Genomic DNA, 19,236 nt, shown 5'->3' with positions numbered 1-19,236 from the left:
AAACTTAAGTGGAGCCTGCCTCCTCCACAGCCTTATCTAAACTTTAAAATTATTTCTTGAAATCCTGACCACAGTGTGATCTTGGTATTTTATTTTAAAACAAACAAAAGGGGGAAAAAAGCTGTGTTGGAAAATAAACAGCCCCTCAGCTCCTAGCAATTGATATTGTAGAAATATTGAGGAATTTCCCAGTAAAATTAGCTAGAAAACCTGTTAGGTTGATGGAAAGTTACTTTGTCTAATTTGTTTTTTATCTCAGCATTTAAAAATATTTCCCCCCAAACACCCAGACCATGAACTAGAAATTGTCTTTACCTGTAAAAATGTTTCTCCTTGCTAGATTTTCAATTGAATGAATGAAAAAAGTAATTATTAAGCACTTACTTTTTGCCAAGCACTGTGCCACAATTATTTTTATGGTGTTATTTATTCAGTAATTTAAGCTCCTTGGAAGACAAGCACTCCATGAATTCAAAGTAGTGGGGTTAGAAGAATTTTTTGTTTTTCCAGTTTTCCTGGAGTCAGAAACTTTGGACCTTTTCTTCGATTTATATCATGCCCTTCCACCTCTACTATCTCAATTAGTAAGTAAAATTTAGTTATTAATTTTCTCTAAAATTAAAGTATGATGCCTGTTTGTTGAAAAAAAATGTACTCTTCTATCTATATATATTTATTTGATTGTTTTTTTCCACCTTTATTAAGGTATCCTACTGACAAGTAGCTCTTAATCTCCTGAGACATGTTTAAATTGATCATTTAACTGATTTCCAGTTAAAATGTTGCTTTTAAAAATTTGTTCTGCCCATCCACTCTCTCTCATGTTGTTATTTGATTATTTATAATGAGTAATCAAGGCGTTCCCATACTAGGTAATATCTCACAGGGAGTATTAGTCTCTGAAATACAGACATTTGTTGATTTGAGCTTAAGGCAGGGGCTAGACAAATAGTGATATCCAAAAGGTGCCATGTATATAAAGAATTAAATATTAAGACATATGTATATCTTATAAATGTGCACTTGACATGTGTATAATATTGAGTAAAATGTTTCAAGATTGAAACTGTGCATGTTATCACTGTTTATTTAATTATCACTCTGAGAATAAAATAACAATGTCTGAACCTTAGAGGTGAAAACTGCAACAATGGACAGTTCTGTGTCCATATTTATTGTTCATATGTTCTATGTGTTTATTCATTTGTTGTCCAGGGTGATCATTCATTGAAGTAACATCTTATATCTCAGTTATTATTGATAATATTAGGACCAAAGTATCCTATTGTGAAATGTAAAACATGTAAAATTAAAATGTATTTGTAAAAATTCAAACATATTTATTTTATCCCTTCTATGTAAAGGTAATTGACTCAATTGGGGATGATGGAAGAGACCAGTTGCTGACAGGGAAGCTATCCTCCACAATTAAAATTTTTGTACAACCACCTGTTATTAACTTGTAGGTATTTAAAAATGTAACAGTTAATGGAAACATTTTTTCACAGTGGAAGCTCAACCTGGAGATTTTAAAAACATATAGTTAACACTTTCATAAATAATTAAAATGAGTAAATGAGACTTTGGGACTTTGATTTTCTTGTATTGTAATACTTAGAAATACCAATTAAAAGAAATGGACAGATCTGCAAACAGACAGGTGGTTGTACAATCCTTTGGTATGTGGAAAATGGTCCTTCCTCCAGAATAGGTGCCTAGTTTTGCTTCTTAACTGCCTTCTCTTTATCCTTAGTTTAGCTCTTTGGTATTCTAGGAATAGATATATTATTTCTTCTTGGAAAAACATAAAGCATTATTATTTATTTCCTTTAAATGAATATTTATATGAGTACTTCAAAAAGGTGAAATAGTTGCCATATATTGCTGCTTATAAGAGAACAAATACAAGGCACTGAAAAGCAACAAGTGAATGTAATATGCTTCATGTATATAGAATGTTTAAAATAATACCACAGCTGCCTGTCTTATAAAATCTTAATGCCCACTTTGAATGTCTCTGAACTTGGTAGATGTTCCTTCCTTGAGTGTTTTGACTATAAGGCTAAAGTTCAAAGAATCCAAGAAGAGTCAGAGCAGGCCATTGAGTGAATAGATTTACTAATTCATGACAACTAGTCCTTGACCAAACCCTTTCAACCCTACTTACTTCTGGTATTTGCAGAGAGTATTCTTTGCAATGTTAATTACTGTTTGTGTTGATTATGTTCTTTTTTTTTTTACTTTTTCTGTGATTTGATAACCTGAATTTATTCTTTCACCTATTACTTCAAAAATGGCTTTAGGAGATTTGAAATTTCAGCAGAAAATCTAATTGTACAATAGAAGCCTATACTGAGAGTAATAAGTTTTATGATGTTTCAGGCCTTTAGCCTAAAAAAGTAAGTTTCTGGTAGGTGTGTTCTGTACATTTCATATAGTTGTCTTGGTCTTTTTTTTTCTGACCAAGATTTCCCCTCTGTTTCCTCTTAAGTATGACATTACAATTTCTGTTTCTGATTAGGACTCACAAATTATATTTCATGATTGTTTGGTTACAATAGTTACCAATAATAATAGTGAAATAATATTATGTATAATGTAATGGGGACTTAGACACATGATATGTGATTATAGTTGTTGTTTTAATGATTCAAGATGCTCTGTTTCTTTTGTAGGCACTTTCTTGTTTAGTTCAGTTTGCTTCTGCAAGGAGATCCTTATTTAGCAGTCCAGAACGTGCCAAGTACCTTGGTAACTTAATTAAAGGAGTAAAAAGGATACTTGAAAATCCTCAGGTATTTATACAATGAATTGTTTTGTTGAGAACCTGTTGCATAGGCTTTTTTTTTAATTTCCCATCTCTTCCTATGTACCTATGCTGATGTGAGGAACACCCAGAAAATTGTTTTACTCCTTAGTCTTAGAGATTATATACAATTTAGAATTACCTGAGGAACTGAGAGTTGTGATTTGGCTAGGGTTTTGCTAACTTCAAAGAGGAACTCAAAAGGAAGAAATCCTCACCAAGCCCGTCTATCGCCTTAGCATCTAAAGAGACCCTAGGAAATCAGAGTTATTATGCTTTATCCTTCAGTCAAGGAAATCTGAAGGAGAGAGAACAGAAACCCAGAGCTGTGCTAGCATATTGCTATTTTTTTTAAATGAGTTTTAACAGAAATAGGGACAAATTTTTTTTTAGGCCCTAGTATAAAGCAAACTGGACTTAGAGTTAGGAAAACCTGGGATTTGATCCTGCCTCTGATATATAGTAACTGTGATCATGAGAAAGTCAATTACTGAGCCTTAGTTTTTTCATTTGTAAAATGAGTTAATACCTTGTAATGCCAAGCAAAGGCAACTTCCCAAGGTTCAAAATACCAGTATAGTTGCTCTCCATTTTATTCAGTGACAAATTAAGAACAGAGAAAATAAAAATATAGCATAATTCAAAATACAGCTTTCACCAAGTAATTCAATCAAGTACCACTCTACCCCTGGACATTATATTCATTTAATCAAAAACAAAGTCCCTCTTCTAAATACTACTCCACCCCTAGGCAGTACATTCATTTAGTCAACCACAAAACCCCTCTTCTCAAATGGAGATTAGTTTCCAATTATAAGTAAAGTACATTCATTTGGTCAATCACAGAGCAGAAAAAAGTCAAAAGTTTCCCACCCTTGGATTACAACTACAGAACAGGCCATCTACCCCAGAGTTACAACAAGCTTAAGCACAACATTTAATACCGAAAGAGAGGTCTTTTCTTCATCTTGACCGGAGGCAAGTTCTCAGCAATCTTTGTTCCTAGAGAGACAAAGTTTAGGAAGGCCACAAGATACATTGCCAGTGTCTTCATTAATTCATCCTCTGTCTGCAGAACAGTCCTAGGACCCCTGAAAACATTAGCAAAACCCTCTTCCAGGATTTCTGTAAACATACAACAAGAAAATCCTTCTTCAGGGCTTCGGAACCAACAGCAAGGTTCCAGAACCTCTGCAACAACAGCACTGTCCTTCACCAGTGGGCACAATTCACTCTCTGTCTGCAGAACAGTCTCAGGAGCTCTGAACCATCAGTAAGGTTCCAAGAATTCTGCAACAACAGGACTGTCTTTCACCAGTGGATGAATCTGGCAAAATAACATCAAAATAGACAGACAAAGTACCAGCATAACAGCCATGTCTCCCAAGTCCTTGGCAGCTCTCAAAAGTCCTGGGCAATTCGAACTGGCCCTCAATAATCCTCTCCGTCTGTCTCTGCCTCCATTATGCTTCGATGCCGCTTCCAAAAAATTCTTCTGCCTTTCTCTTTGCTTGTGCTTTTCTAAATTCACATCACCAGCTCCTCCCAGTTCAGCACTCTCTTTTCATGTCAACAAGTCCATCCCACAAGTGGGATTCACAAGCTCTGGGTTTTAACACAATCAGTCCAAAAACCAAGCCAATACAGGGGGATCTTTAAATTCCATTACCATTACATACCTATAGTATGGTTGTTATGAGACTCAAATAAGATTATGTATATAAAGAGCTTTATAGTCTTTAATGTGGTAGGTAATGTCAATCAGTATTATAAGTTTACATTAACTTGGTAATAAAGATTGCTTCAGGAAGAATGACCTCTTTCTGTTGTGACCACTAGACTTGAAGTAAAGAAAGCTGTATGCTCCTCTTGGCTCCTGCATATACTAACTGCATAATCTTTGTCAAGTTTCTTAACTTCCCTTAGCCTTGGTTATTATCTGCAAAATGAAAATATGACACCCACCCTATCAGCTCAGGGTAAATAGGTTTACTTTTGTGCATAATTGTGAGTATTTATATGCATGTACATGTGCTAACCTATTCTTTTTCTTTCTATGACTATAGAATAAGATGCATGAAGGGAGGGATAGGCCTTCTTCCTTTGTTTCTCCCTATAGTGCTCAACATATTATTAATATCACTCTAAATTTCTGTGACGCTTAATAGTTTGCAAAGTATATCTTTAAGGACATTATCTTTTTTCAATCTTCATAACAGTTCTTTGAGGTAGAATCATAGAAACTTAGAATTGCAAAGATATTCAGATATTGAGGGGGTACGGGTGTTTGTGCCCTAGCTAACACCTCCTGCTACATGTATATCAATAATTCTTGACAGGTAGAACTCCACACCAAAAATATACTGGAAAAGGCCAATTGGATGGAAGAAATTCACGAAGCCCTTAGTGCACCAGGTCCCTCCTCTTCCTCATGGTGGTCCTGGCTTTGCCCTATACTTGCCCCTTTCCTGGTCCCACTCCTAATCATAGTCCTTGTCTGCTTAACCTCCTTGCTAAGTTTGTCTCTTCTAGGCTCAGTGCTTTCCATTTGCAGTTGATTGCTCAGGCTGGATATCAACCGTTACCGAAGTTGCTACCCCTTACCCCTTGGATCTGGCATTGGCCAAATTCTGGATGTTGGCCACCAACCCCACCCCTTGAACGATGGGACCCTGAGAGGCAGGGACAGCTCTACATCCCTTCCCAGCTGGAAGCAGTTCAAGATGAGACTGTCACCCCTTCCCCAAATAAATTTGGGCCCCATCTGTTTAAGCGGGGAATGACGGGATACCTGGGGTCTAGGTCAATTTGTGAAACCAACTTGTAAAACCAGTCTGTGCAATTGTAACTGCACTTTGTATTGTAAAATTGTTATCTGTAAAATTCCTTTCCCAACCTTGGGCTCTGCCCCTTCCCACTATCCTGTACTCTGCCTAGGCAACACCTTGTGACTCCTTTGTTCTTACTTCATCTCTTCATTTCTCCTCCAGCCTGGCCCACACCCTCCTTTGTCCTTGCCTTATGTCTCCTTCTGCTTGGCCCAAATTTTATCTAAACTATCTATGCACTAAAGTCACAAGTTCCTCTTGGTCAGCTCTGACCTTTATCTATGCACTGAGGTCCTTTCCCTCCATCTGGTCAGCCCTGACAATGGCAGCCCTAGGCTTTAAAAGTAAAAGCCTGTACCCCTCTCACTCGCAGGTCCCCTACAGGACTCTTGGCCACTTCTCATAGAGCGTAACAATAAACTTCTACAGCTCTCACTCCAATTAAGCCTGAGACCTTAAATTCTTCCCAGAGGCTCTTGCAGGTTTTCTGGTCTTAAATAAGATCAGAATTCCTGCTGAACCTCTTGGGATTCCATCCCTCATCAATATCATCTCATCTTACTTTTACCCAAATTTGAATCATCTCTGGAAAGTACCCCAGTTTGAATACCTTCAGTGCCTCACAGTTCACTCTTAGACAATAGGCTGTCTCTGGTAATGAGAATGGTCTGAAAAGTTTCCATGGTGGAAATTCATCTTGGCAGGATGTTAAATGAAGCAGAGAGACACAGGATGGAATGGAGGAATAGAGAGGGTCCGCCAGTCAGTAAGTATGGCGTAAGTGATGACTTAGGAGCAGGAGAGGATTAAATCAGGCAGAGAGACACAGGATGGAATAGAGGAATAGAGAGGGTCCGCCAGTCAGTAAGTATGGCGTAAGTGATGACTTAGGAGCAGGAGAGGATTACGCGTATATACATTTTCTTGCTGTGCTATGCCTTGTCACTGGGGGTGTCATCCAAGGCTCTCTCTTCTCTTTTCACCCATTCACTCATCAATTCCCCTGTATTTGCTTATCATCTGTATGCAGATGAATCCAAGATCTATATCTCTCTGCTGAGCTACAGGCGCATATCTCTCACTGCTTCTTGGTTATCTTAAACTGGATACACAGGCATCTCACACTCAGCATGTCAAGAACAGAACTCTTTGACTTTACTCCCAAACTTTCTGCCCTTCCAAATTTCCCTATTACTGTGGAGGGCATCACCATCCTCCCAGTCACCCAAGCCCACAAACCTGGTATAATCTTTGACTCTAAACTGTCCTTCAACCCACATTCCAAATCTATTGCCGGATCTAATAATTTTTACTTCTACAATGTCTCCCATGTATGTCTTTCTCTCCACTCATACAATCCACAGGTCTATTCAGGCCCCCATCACCTGTCACCTGTTCCGCTACAATCACCTTGTGGTCTCTCTGTCTCGAGTCTCTCTTCACTCCAGTCCATCCTCCAGTTATAGCCAAGATGATTTTTCTAAAGCATGGATTTGACCATGTGACACACCCCTGGTCAGTGAATTGCAGTGGCTCCCTTTTACTTCCAGGATCAAATATAAAGTCTTTTATTGAACATTTAAAGCTCTTTAAAACGTGACCCCTTCCCAGTCTTGTATCAGTTCCTTATGCATTATACTCATCTTTATGCCATTGTACTATTGTTCCCCATGCCTGAAATGAATGCCCTCTTATCTTTTCATCTTAATTTCCCTTTTTTTCAGGACTCAGCCTAAATTCCATCTTATGCAGGAGTCCTTTCTTAGTCTTTACCCTCCATCCCACCCCCGAGCTACTAATTCCTCTATCCTCAAATTATCTTCCGATTCTGAATACACTTTGTATATATATATATATATATATAATCTCCTCCATTAAAATGTAATCTTCTTGAGCATAGAGACTTATTTATGTCTTTCTTTGTATTTTCATTGCTCCATGCCTCGATTACTATAATAAGGGCTTAATAAATGTTTGTTGACTGACTAAATGTAGAGAATGGATTAAAATGCACAAGTCTCTAACCTTTTTATGGGAAAGAACTACTTATAGTACCCCTAAATCTTGAAGATTATTTGACCAACAGCCTGCAATTAGAAACGATGAGGGATTTGGGCCTGGGTTTCTTGTTGGGGAAGGTTCTGAGCAACGTAGATGAGTAGGGAAGGGAAAGGGGTGAATGAAATTAAAGTACATTCCTCTTTTCTGGGAAGGGAAAATATAGTGCCAGCTGCTGGTCCATGATCAGCCTTAGGCTTAGCTCTATGATTCACTGGTCAGTTATAAATCAGCTTACTGGTTACCTTTAGGTCAGTTAGGGTCTAAGAGAATACTTGGAGGGTTCCAGGTGCAGTGCATAGGGCATCAGTGTGTTCCCTCCCTCCTCCCCCTTCCATATGTGCCCACATGATTTTTCATATGAAAATAGAGTCCTTAACTTCAAACTCTGCGATCTAAATACAATTAAATTCTAATTTGGCTACCTTTTCATTCCTTTTAGTTAAAGACTAGAAGAAAGGTATTGTTACATATTTGAGCTTTTTAAACTAGGATGGCCAATGTTCCCATAAATTTCTTCTCTATGTATCTTAGATATATAAGGTAGGAAAAATGAAGTTAGGCAAACTGGATAGAGTCAGTCATGATTATGGTGTTTGCATCTGAAAATGGGTCACCAACTGTGTGTTAGTTAATATATATCTGTTTTCTTAATGTTCTTTTAAAGCAGTTATTAAAAAATCAAGTGTTTTCCTGACACAGATCTTCCTGTTTCCTTCATTTTTTAATCATCTGAGTTTTATTAACTATAATAAGTAATGAGTAACAATCTATTTTTACATCTTCCTTTTACATCAGATTGACTTTCCAATACTAATATTATTAATATTCATGTAACTTAATATTCATTTTATCTAGCTCTTTATGCTGAGAGAGAAACCACTTAGCATCATTTGTAATGTTAGTTTTTGAATAAGTGGCATTTTCCATTTGCGAAGAGATCCCCTTTGCCCTCTTGTGGACAGATACAATTTTGTAGTTTTCAGACTCTTGCTCCCTGAATTCATTGCAGTTTCCATTGTAATTTTTAGTGCCCAAATAAAAGAAATTATTGTAGATGAATAGTGTGGTGTGCTTACAAGTTTCATTTTCATTTGTAATGTTTTTGTTTTAAGAAATTATTTATTATTAAAATAAAGACTCTTAAAGGTTACATTGTATTTTGGAGTTATAGTAGATATTCATTAATTCTCACAATGAATGTATTACCAGTGTTTTGGGGATAGAACAGATAGAACAGAATAGATCTTCGGACAGAAAGATATTTTAAAATGGTTGTGTTTATCTGAGCTTATATTTCTACTCATGAATTCATATTTTTTCATGTGGTATCAGAGAAATATGTGCTTGTTGTTTGTCTTTTCAAGGTGAAACTTACAAAGTTTGACAAAATCATGAAATTTTACCACGAAATATTTTAACAATTTCTTGTTATACAAGTCACCATCAGAGGCAGAGAACATTTATTTAGTAGTTACTTTGTGCCAAACACTGTATTTGATACTTTGTATCATTCTTAAAGAGAGGCAACTAGGTTGTTCAGAGCATGGGACCTGGAGTCAGGAAGACCAGATTTCACAAATACAGCCTTAGACACCAACTAGCTATATATGGGTTTTCATGGATTCTGATATTTAAAGTATGTTACTTTTTTAGAATTCCAAGTGGGGGAATTGTTCTACAACCCAGAGCATTAGAGTTACCTGAGGCATTGAGAGATAAAGGAACTTACCTCAGGCTACCTGGCCAGTGACAGGCAGTCAGGTCTTTCCCACTCCAGGTCCCCCCCTCTGCTTCTATGCCACATTGTTTATTAACTCTAGTAATAAAATGTATTTCTTTTGTGTTTCTTGATTTAGGGTTTGGCAGAACCAGGAAATTACCATGAATTCTGTAGATTTTTGGCTCGTTTAAAGACTAACTACCAGTTGGGAGAATTAATAATGGTGAAGGAGTATCCAGAAGTTATCAGATTAATTGCGAATTTTACTATTACTAGCCTCCAGGTAAGGGATAATTTAATATACCAATGTTATTTGACTGAAAATTTTAAAAAGTAATCTGGGGACTTAGTTTATGCTATATATTTGTGAAAATATTTATTTTTCCCCCACAAAAAATGTACCCATCTAGTTAGCATAATTGTGAATATTTTCATTTTTATCATGGGATAACATAAACATAATTAAAATGAGATTTGGTTTGTTTGTTTGTTTTCATAGCATTGGGAATTTGCACCCAACAGTGTTCATTATTTGTTAACTCTGTGGCAGAGAATGGTAGCATCTGTACCTTTTGTGAAATCAACTGAGCCTCATCTCTTAGATACATATGCACCTGAAATCACAAAGGCATATATTACTTCTCGATTGGAATCTGTCTCCATAGTCATCAGGTATTGAAAAATTAAATGTTTTTAGTTCATGCCTACCTTTGATATGCAATAGATAGAGGGCCTGCATTTAGAAAGATCTGAGTTCAAATTTGGCTTGTGACACTAACTAGTCCTCATCTATAAAATGGGAATAATAATAACATGTACTTCCTAGGGTTGCTGTGAGGATCAAATGGATCTATAATTGTAAAGCATCTCAGCATTGTGCCTGGCATATGATTAGCACTGTACAGACGTTAACTGTTATTATTATTTCAGAATCCTCTAACGGCTTTTCATTGTTTGTAAATATAATAAGTGCTTCAATGTATTTGGTTAACTTGGTCTGGTACATTTTCAGAGATGGTTTGGAAGATCCCCTGGATGATACAGCTACTGTATTTCAGCAGCTAGAGCAGTTGTGCACTGTCAGCAGATGTGAATATGAAAAGACATGTGCTCTTCTCGTACAGCTATTTGACCAGAGTGCACAGAGTTATCAGAAATTGATACAGCTATCTTCCAGAAGACCCATAGATATAGCCATCCAAGAAGGTTAGTATCATTTGATTTGACTTTTGGGTTACTCTGAGCTACTTAATTGTTTATAGGGCTTCCCAACAAATTAGTTATCCTTAGTCACTTAAATGGTATTAAGCTTTCTACTATGTTGATGAGCCATCACTTGAAATAACTAATTTTCAATGATTCTATGTGGAACAACTAATATGGTAGGACCATCCCTATACATTTACAACAAAGGACCCTTGGTTCTAATTTAGGAATGCTTCTCCTATTTGTTACATTCTGTGTCATTTGTTTGGGGGTGAATTCTGAGAGAGATGGATGATGTTAATTTGTGTGTATCACTTTACTTCCCATCTCAATGTTCCATATTTTTTCAGAACATTTTGTTATCCATTATTCAATTTGATTTCATTTGATGAAGATTTAGCGAAATTTTGGGGACTGGCTGAGAGCACATTTTAAGAAGAGTCTTGATAAGACATAGTGTCCAGAAGAGTGCAGCCAAGATCAGGAAGCAATTCAGGTTCATGGCATATGCTGATTAGTTGAAAGAAATAGGGATGTTTAACCTGTAGATAACTTAGGGGAGGCATGATAACTATCTTCATGTTTTTGAAGGTCTGTCTCATTACAGAAGTCTTCTCCTTGACTCCTTAGCAGCAGTGGGTTGAAGCTTCAAAGAAAATTTAGATTTGATATAAAGAAGATTTTAACAATTAAAACGATCCCAAAGTAGAATAGGCTTCCTCAGAAGGTATTGAGTTCCCTCATCTCAGAGTTCTTTAAGGAAAGGCTTGATGATGTTGGGTATGATGTAGAAGGAATTCATTTTCAGGTACAGGTGGGAATTAAGTGCAGGTAGAATCTCTTGTTGAAAAACAGGCAACCTTTTCCTCAGCTCCCAGTGTGAAGGAGAAGATGGATACAGAGAGGGGTTTTGAGGCATGAAATGGGGTAAAAGAAGGAGTTGACAGAAGATATCAGTAAAGTAGAGAGGTCATTTGCTGAAGTATGTGAAGATGTTGAAGGCAGGAGTAAAAAAAGTTTGGAATAAACTTTGAGGGGAGTGGGCTAAAATATACTGTGGAGGTAAGTCTATTGTACTCATTTTGTTAATGAGGAAACTAATGCTCAAGGGTTTTAAGTGATTTGCTTAAAGTAGTGGGACTGGAACTAAACCCAGAAACTTGAGCTCTCTCCACAAGATTCATTTGCTTCATCTATGTAGTTGTAGTTCAATTTTTTTTGTCATTAAAATATGTAATTTATTGTTGGTTTTTCTCACTCCCATATTTTTTTTGGTCTTCATTAATTTGCTTGTTTGCTTTTAGTTTACAAGATTCAGTTCCACAATGCCTTGAGTTTAAAATTTTCTCCCTCCCCCCTCCCCCCCCCCACTAATGGCAGCATGCAATCAAGTATAGTATCTGCAAATCCTTTCACATTAGACATTAGTCAGGTTGTAAAGAAGGGTTGTAAGTGGTGGAATGAACAATGGGAAGGAGGAAACAAAACTGAACAAGAAAAAGAAAGAGAGTAGGTAGTTTGCTTCAGCTGCATTCAAACCCTGTTCTTTCTAGTTCTTTCTCTAGATGTAGACATCTCCTTCCATCATGAGTCTTTTGGAGTTGTCTTGTAACCTTGCATTGCTGAGAAGAGTCCAGTCTATCAAAGTTGGTTGTCACACATATGTTATGTCTGTAATTGTGTACAAATTTCTCCTGGTTCTGCTCTTCTCAATCAACATCAGTTTGTATACGTCTCCAGGTTATTATGAAGTTCATCTGCTCCTCGTTTCTTATAGCACAATAGTATTCCATTACATTCATATACCACAACTTTTTTAGCTATTCCCCAATTGATGAGCATTCCCTTGATTTCCAATTCTTTTCCACCACAAAAAGGGTTGGTATAAATATTTTTGTACACACGGATCCTTTCCCCACTTCTGTGATCTCTTTGGGATACAATCCTAGAAGTAGTATTACTGGGTCAAAGGGTATGAAATTATTTATAGCCCTTTGGGCATAGATCCATATTGCTCTCCAGAATTGTTGAATCAGTTCACAACTCCACCAACAATGCATCAGTGTTCCAATTTTTCCACATCCTCTCCAGCATTTGTCATTTTCCTGTTTTGTCATCTTAGCCAATCGTGGTACCTCAGAGTTGTTTTGATTTGCATTTCTCTAATCAATAGTGATTTGGAGCATTTTTTCATATACTTATAGATATCTTTAATATCTACCTCTGAAAATTTCCTATTCATATCCTTTGACTATCAATTGGGGAATGGCTTGTATTCTTTTTTTTTTATTTGCTCTTTGGAGGGCAGTTGGGGTTAAGTGACTTGCCCAAGGTCACACGGCTAGTTTTTGTGTTAAGTGTCTGAGGCTGGATTTGAACTCAGGTCCTCCTGACTCCAGGGCCAGTGCTTTATTTACTGCACCACCTAGCCACCCCGAATGACTTTTATTCTTATAGATTTGACTCAATTCTCTGTATATTTTAGAAATCAGGCTTTCATCAGAAATACTGGTTGTAAAAATTCTTTCCCAGTTTCCCACTTCCCTCTTAATCTTGGTTACTTTGGCTTTGTTTGTACAGAAACTTTTCAATTTAATGTAATCAAAATTATCCATTTTGCATTTTATTATGTTCTCTCTTGTTTGGTCATAAAGTCTTCCCTTCTCCATAAATCTGACAGATAAACTATTCCTTTCTTTCCCAGATTGCTTACAGTATCAGCCTTTATACCTAGATCATGCACCCATTTAGACTTGATTTTGGTATACGGTGTTAGATAATGATCTATGCCCAGTTTCTACCATACTATATTCCAGTTTTCCCAGCAGTTTTTGCCAAATAGTGAATTCTTATCTCCAAAACTGGGGTCACTCCCATATTTTAAATGACAGTACTGTAGTTTATACAACTCATTTTACTATTATTTTCTATTGATACTCCAATGTTTAGTCTAGTGATCTCATGGCAACCTTATACTATATCTTTACTGGTTCTTGTGTTACTGTGATAAAATATTAATATAACATTGGAAATATATTAGGCATAGTATATGTGAGAAACAAGCTTTGGGGGATCACAGGACCTCCCAGGTAGCGTCAGAGAATGTAGCCAGAGCTTCTGCTGCCCACTGCTTCCCTGGGGGCCCTTAGGAAGACCCACACAGCTGTGGGTAACATAGGACTTCCCAGATAGGGTCAGGGAGTGAGGCCAGAGCTTCTGCTGCCCACTGCTTCCCTGGGGGCCTTAGGGAGATCCACATGGGATGCCCCTCAACATGGCTGTGGGGATCACAGGACTTCTCAATAGGGTTTAGAGAGTGAGCCTGGGATGAGCTTCCTTAGGGGTCCTTAGGGAAACCCACATGATATACCCCTTAGTACAGTAAACCCCTTCTCACTGAAAGAACTCTGAAACAGAGTAGGCAGAGGAAGGCATTTATCACACTTCTCTGGAGAGGGAGCAGATGTGGTGCTCACCAGAAACACACACACACACACACACACACACACGGGAGATACAGGAGCAGGAGTGAGGTTATATAGTTCTGTTCCTCTAGGTAGACTTAGGGTTAATAAAATTCCTCACTTTATTTCCTGACATTCCCTCTATATATGTAGATTATATGCAAGACATAGGCATAGTAGTAGAAATGCCTGTGACTGGTATGACCTCTAAGTTCTGAGCTGATTACCACAGCCCTGCCCCTCTAGTTCCCTCTGGTCATTGTCATAGTCCCAGGGAGGTCAAGACCCTAGTAAAACCAGACAAGTGAGTTTCTCTACCGCTATTGATTATCTTCCTGTAACCTCTGTGGGAGCAAAACAAGACACCATATTATCACCCCTTACAGTATACATATGCAGTCTTTAAATGATGTATAATTTGTCTTCCACTGTATTCATTCCTAGATTAATTAAAGAATATCACTTCTTCCAACTGCATAGGGAGTTGATATTTAGATTTTCAAAAAATGTAAGCTCATTAAATAATAAATATTAGATAAAGACCTGTCTTCCTTCAGAAGAATATTGAATGAAAAGGAAAAATAATCTAAGATATAGAAATATGATAAATGAAATAATATAAGATAATAAATTCACATTTAATAAACATTTGTTAAGTGTCTGTTATATGCAGTCAATCAATAAGCATTTGTCATCATCTAATGTCTGTCAGGCACCATGATTAGGTCAGGAAATACAGAGAAATAACAGTTGCTTCAAAAGGAGCTTATACAGCCTCAGACACTTAACACAAAAACTAGCCGTGTGACCTTGGTCAAGTCACTTAACCCCAAATGCCCTACCCTCCGCCCTCCAAAAAGCAAACAAACAAACAAACAAAAGGATCTTATATTGTACTAGGAGGTTTTAACAAGTAAAGAGAGAAATATAGAGAATAGAAAAGGAGAAATACAGGCAGAGTTCTCTAGAATATTTGAGGAGGAAAGAGAGACTGAGAGTATGTTGAAATATTGAACATAAAGGGATGAAATGATTACATAGTATAATAATATAGTAAATATTATTAAAGTTTACTTTATTTTTCTAATTCACTCTATATTCACTTTGCCTTTTTTGCTTCTTTGCCAGTAATTGAATTCAGCAAATGTCAAGTACCTACGATGTATAAGACAGTTAGTTGTAACTGGAGATGCTAAGATAAAATAAAAAACAGTCCTTTCAAGGAACTTCCGTTCTTTTGGGGGGATGCAACAGATATGAAGATAAGTAGATAAATAATTCGAGGCAGGACAAAGCACTTATGATTAGGGAAATCAAGAGAGGTTTCCCATAAGATGTGTCATTTGAGCTAAGCCCTTAAGGAAGCTTAGTATTTTGAGAGGTGGGCATGTATTCCAGGCACAGTCTAAGCAAAAGCTTGGAGATAGAAAACAGAATGCAGAATTTGTAGGATAGCAGATAGACCATGAAAGGAATTAAGATTAAAAGTCTGTTAAGGTAGGCTGGAGCAAGATTTGAAAGGCTTTAAATTCTAATCTGAGGAGTTTGTATTTTATCCTAGAGGCAGTAGATACAGGTGTTATTATCTCCATTTTACAGGTGAGAAAACTGAGCTCAGAGAGGTTAAATGACTTACTCATGGTCACTTAGCTGCTAAGAGTTGAAGTCAGGCTTAACTGATTCCAAGTCCAACACTCTGTTCATTATGCCACACTGCCCCTCCAAAAGAGTTAGACCTTTGCTTTAAGAGAATTATTTTGGCAACTATGTGGAGAATGGATTGTAAAGGGGAGATGCTTGAGTCAAGAAGAAAAATGAAGAGGCAATTGCAATAATCTAGGTGAAAGATGATGACCTGAAATAGGATGGTGGTCAAGTGAGTAGAGAAAAGGGGATAGATACAAGAGCTGTTCTCTACCTCTAGTAGAATTGAAAGAAATGACAATAGTCGAGTAAGAGCACCGGCCCCAGAGTCGGGATGACCTGGGGATCGAATCCGGGCTCAGATACTTAGCACTACACCCAGAAATAACCGGCCATATAACTTTGAGCAAGTTACTTAACCCCAATTGCTTAAAAAAAATGTAAAAAAAAAAAAGAAATGACAATTGATTGGATATAGGGTGAGGGAGTGGGAGGAATTGAAGATGACTTCAGAGAATTGAACCTAAATAATTTAGGATAGTGTCCACAACAAAAATAGGGTAGTTTGGAGAAGTGGGTTTAGAAGAGAAGATGAGTTCCCTTTTAAAAAAATTTTATTCTGAACTTAAACAGAAAAGTATTCCATATGCAGAACACAAAAAGAAACTTGAATATGAAAATGTGACTCTCCATTTCTTCCTGCTTGCTTTTTATTTTTAAAAAAAAATATTTATTTCCTTTTAGTTTACATAATTCCATAATCCCTTGAGTTCCAAATTTTCTACTCCTGCCTCTCTTCTCCCCTCCCCACTCATGGCGGCATGCAATCCGATATAGGTTCTACAAATACCTTGGCATTAAACATCAATCAAGTTGTAAAGAAGAGTTGTAACCAATGGAGTAAACAATGAGAAAGAAGGAACAAAACAAAATTAAACACAAAAGTAAGAGAGCAGGTAGTTTGCTTCAATCTGCACTCAGATTCTGTAGTCCTTTCTCTGGATGTGGATCTCCCTTTCCATCATGAGTCTTTTGGAGTTGTCTTATAATCTTGCATTGCTGAGAGGAGCCTGCCTAGTCTATCAGTCAGTTATCACAGATACGATGTGTCTAATTGTGTACAAAGTTCTCCTGGTTCTCCTCATTCAGCATCAATTTATATAAATCTCTCCAGGTTATTATGAAGTCCATCTGCTCCTCATTTCTTATAGCACAATAATATTCCATTACATTCATATACCACACCTTGTTTGGCCATTGCCCAATTGATGGGCATCCCCTTGATTTCCAGTTCTTTGCTGCCACGAAAAGAGCTGCTACAAATATTTTTGTATATATGGGTCTTCCTCCCACTTGTATGATCTCTTTGGGATACAGCCCAAGAAGTGGCATTGCTGGGTCCTGCTTAAACTTTTTAAAAAATAGTATATAATATATTGCACATGTTACTTTCAAAACTTTATTTTTGTCTGTGCTTCCTTCTGAACTTCCTTCTACATTAAACATTAAAACAATGTTTCAATGGACCTTTTTTTTTTTTGGCATCACCATTGATATCCCTCCTCCCTCAGCTTCCTCAATTAAAAATAGAAGTGGGGAAAAAAACTTGTAACAAATAAACAGTCAAACAAAATGAAGTCACACAGTGGCCATGTCCAAAAATGTATGTCTCCTCCTACACCTTGAATCCTTCACCTTGTTTCTCAGGAGGTGGGTAGCATATTTTATCATGGGTCTTCTGGAAACATTGTTGGTCATTACTCTGTCAGAGTTCTTCAGTCTTTAAAAGCTGATTTTCTTTACAGTGTTGTCCTATAGATTGTTCTGCTCCTTTTACTCTGCATCAGTTCATATGAAGCAGGGTTCTTGGACATGATTTTATAATGTAGTCATACCTTTATATTCATACGCCACAATTTGTTCAGCCATGATATCCAATTGATGGCACCTCTTCCTCCCTGTCTAGTTTTTTTTTCTTTGTTTCTTTTCTCTTTAATTGCTCTAGGCTCAGGAAGATTGACTTGCTCGTGAATATTTCCTCCCTGGTATTAGCCTGCTGTTTAAACTACCCAATCTCTACTTTTTTCCCTATTAAATTTGATTTCTATACCAAACCGATTATGTGTGTATAGATTTGTGTTCAGTCTTCCTTTGTAAGTTTTAAATAAGAATGAGGTTTCCCCCAACCGTTTTTTGGTCTACTCTTCTTTTTGTATGGTCCAGTTGTGAGAAACAAGTTCCATCCCCTTCCTTGTTCCTCCACAGTATTTCTTTTCTTTTCCCAAACCAGAACTAGTCCCCCCCCCCCCTTTCCTTACCCCAGGCTCTTATTGTCTTTTTTAACTTCCTCAATACCCTTTGAAGATATTAAGGTTCTGAAGGGTCACTTAGTTCTTTTCTCCATTGGCATAAGTATTTCATCATTATCCAGTCCCTTCCAGTTGGTCAAATAAATTTAACCTTCTGATTTTTTTTAGACTCTTATGTTTGTATTTCTGAGTTCCTATTTAGCTCTGGTCTTTTCATCAGAAATGCTTTAAAGTCTTCTATTCCATTAAAAATCCATTTTCTTCCCTTCAGAATTATTCTCAGCTTTGCAGCATAAGTAATACTTGGTTTTAAGCCTATGTATTTTGGTTTTTGAAATATTTTGCTTCAGTAGTTTCTTTTTTTTTCTAATAGAAGCTTCCAGGTCTTTTGTGATCCTTGATTCTTACATGTTTCTTGGTATTTGAACTCCTTTCTGGATACTTGCAATTTTTTTTTCTTTGACAAGGGAGCTGTAGATTTTGACTATGTCATTCCTGAGACTTTTCCTTTGGGATTTTCTTTCAGAAGATGTTCAGTGGTTTCATTTCATTTTTACTTTGCCCTCTGGCTTTAATATATCTGGTCTGTGTTCATAATTATTTTTTGAAATATGATGTTTAGTCTATTTAAAAAACCATGATTTTCAATGAGTGTAATGACTCTTAAATTCTCCTTAGCAATTTTTCTAGGTTAGTTGTTTTATATGTAAAATATTTCATTTTCTTCTTTTTTCAACATTTCTTGTTCTTTCATGGAAACATTGATTTCTCTTTGGTCTGTTCTACTTTTTAGGAAGTCTGTAACTTGGGGAAGTTTTACCACTTTTTATTCTAAAATATTTATTTTCCTTCCATTTCTTTCTTCCTGAGCTTTTGTTTCATTTAAAAATACCTCCTCATTTCTTTTAGGTTTTCATGTAGTCCTTGTGGAAAATTACTTTTTTCCTTGAGTCTACTTGGGGTTGTTATGGACTTACTCATTTCTTCTAGACTTTTGGGTGGATTTCTAGATCTAAAATAATTTTTTTATACTAGCTTTAGTTCTTAACCTAGGTGATTATTCCAGAGCCTGGCTCTGCCACTTGGGGTATATGTGTGTGGGGGGGGCGGGGTATAGATGTCATGTTCTCACTCCTCCATAGTCTTCTGCTGGGTAATCTGGGTTTCTGTGTTGACTTCCACCCCTCAGTGTTAAGCC

The 19,236-nt window shown here is 36.9% G+C and overlaps 1 protein-coding gene across 1 annotated transcript in view; it reads left to right on the top strand.

Annotated features, from left to right (window-relative positions):
* The window catches only part of RANBP17 (RAN binding protein 17), a 350,044-nt gene that overhangs the window by 49,510 nt on the left and 281,298 nt on the right, over nt 1-19,236 (top strand). The window contains exons 8-12 of the mRNA XM_069102382.1: nt 511-584; nt 2,676-2,795; nt 9,552-9,698; nt 9,915-10,087; nt 10,428-10,621. Coding sequence (XP_068958483.1) covers nt 511-584; nt 2,676-2,795; nt 9,552-9,698; nt 9,915-10,087; nt 10,428-10,621 — 708 coding nt within the window. The remainder of the gene's footprint in view (nt 1-510; nt 585-2,675; nt 2,796-9,551; nt 9,699-9,914; nt 10,088-10,427; nt 10,622-19,236) is intronic.

Source organism: Petaurus breviceps, unplaced genomic scaffold, assembly GCF_028583685.1.
Source record: "Petaurus breviceps papuanus isolate PSGF00001 unplaced genomic scaffold, PetGlider_PUasm1.0 551, whole genome shotgun sequence".
NCBI lineage: Eukaryota > Metazoa > Chordata > Mammalia > Diprotodontia > Petauridae > Petaurus > Petaurus breviceps.
This window is presented reverse-complemented; position numbering and strand designations above follow the sequence as displayed.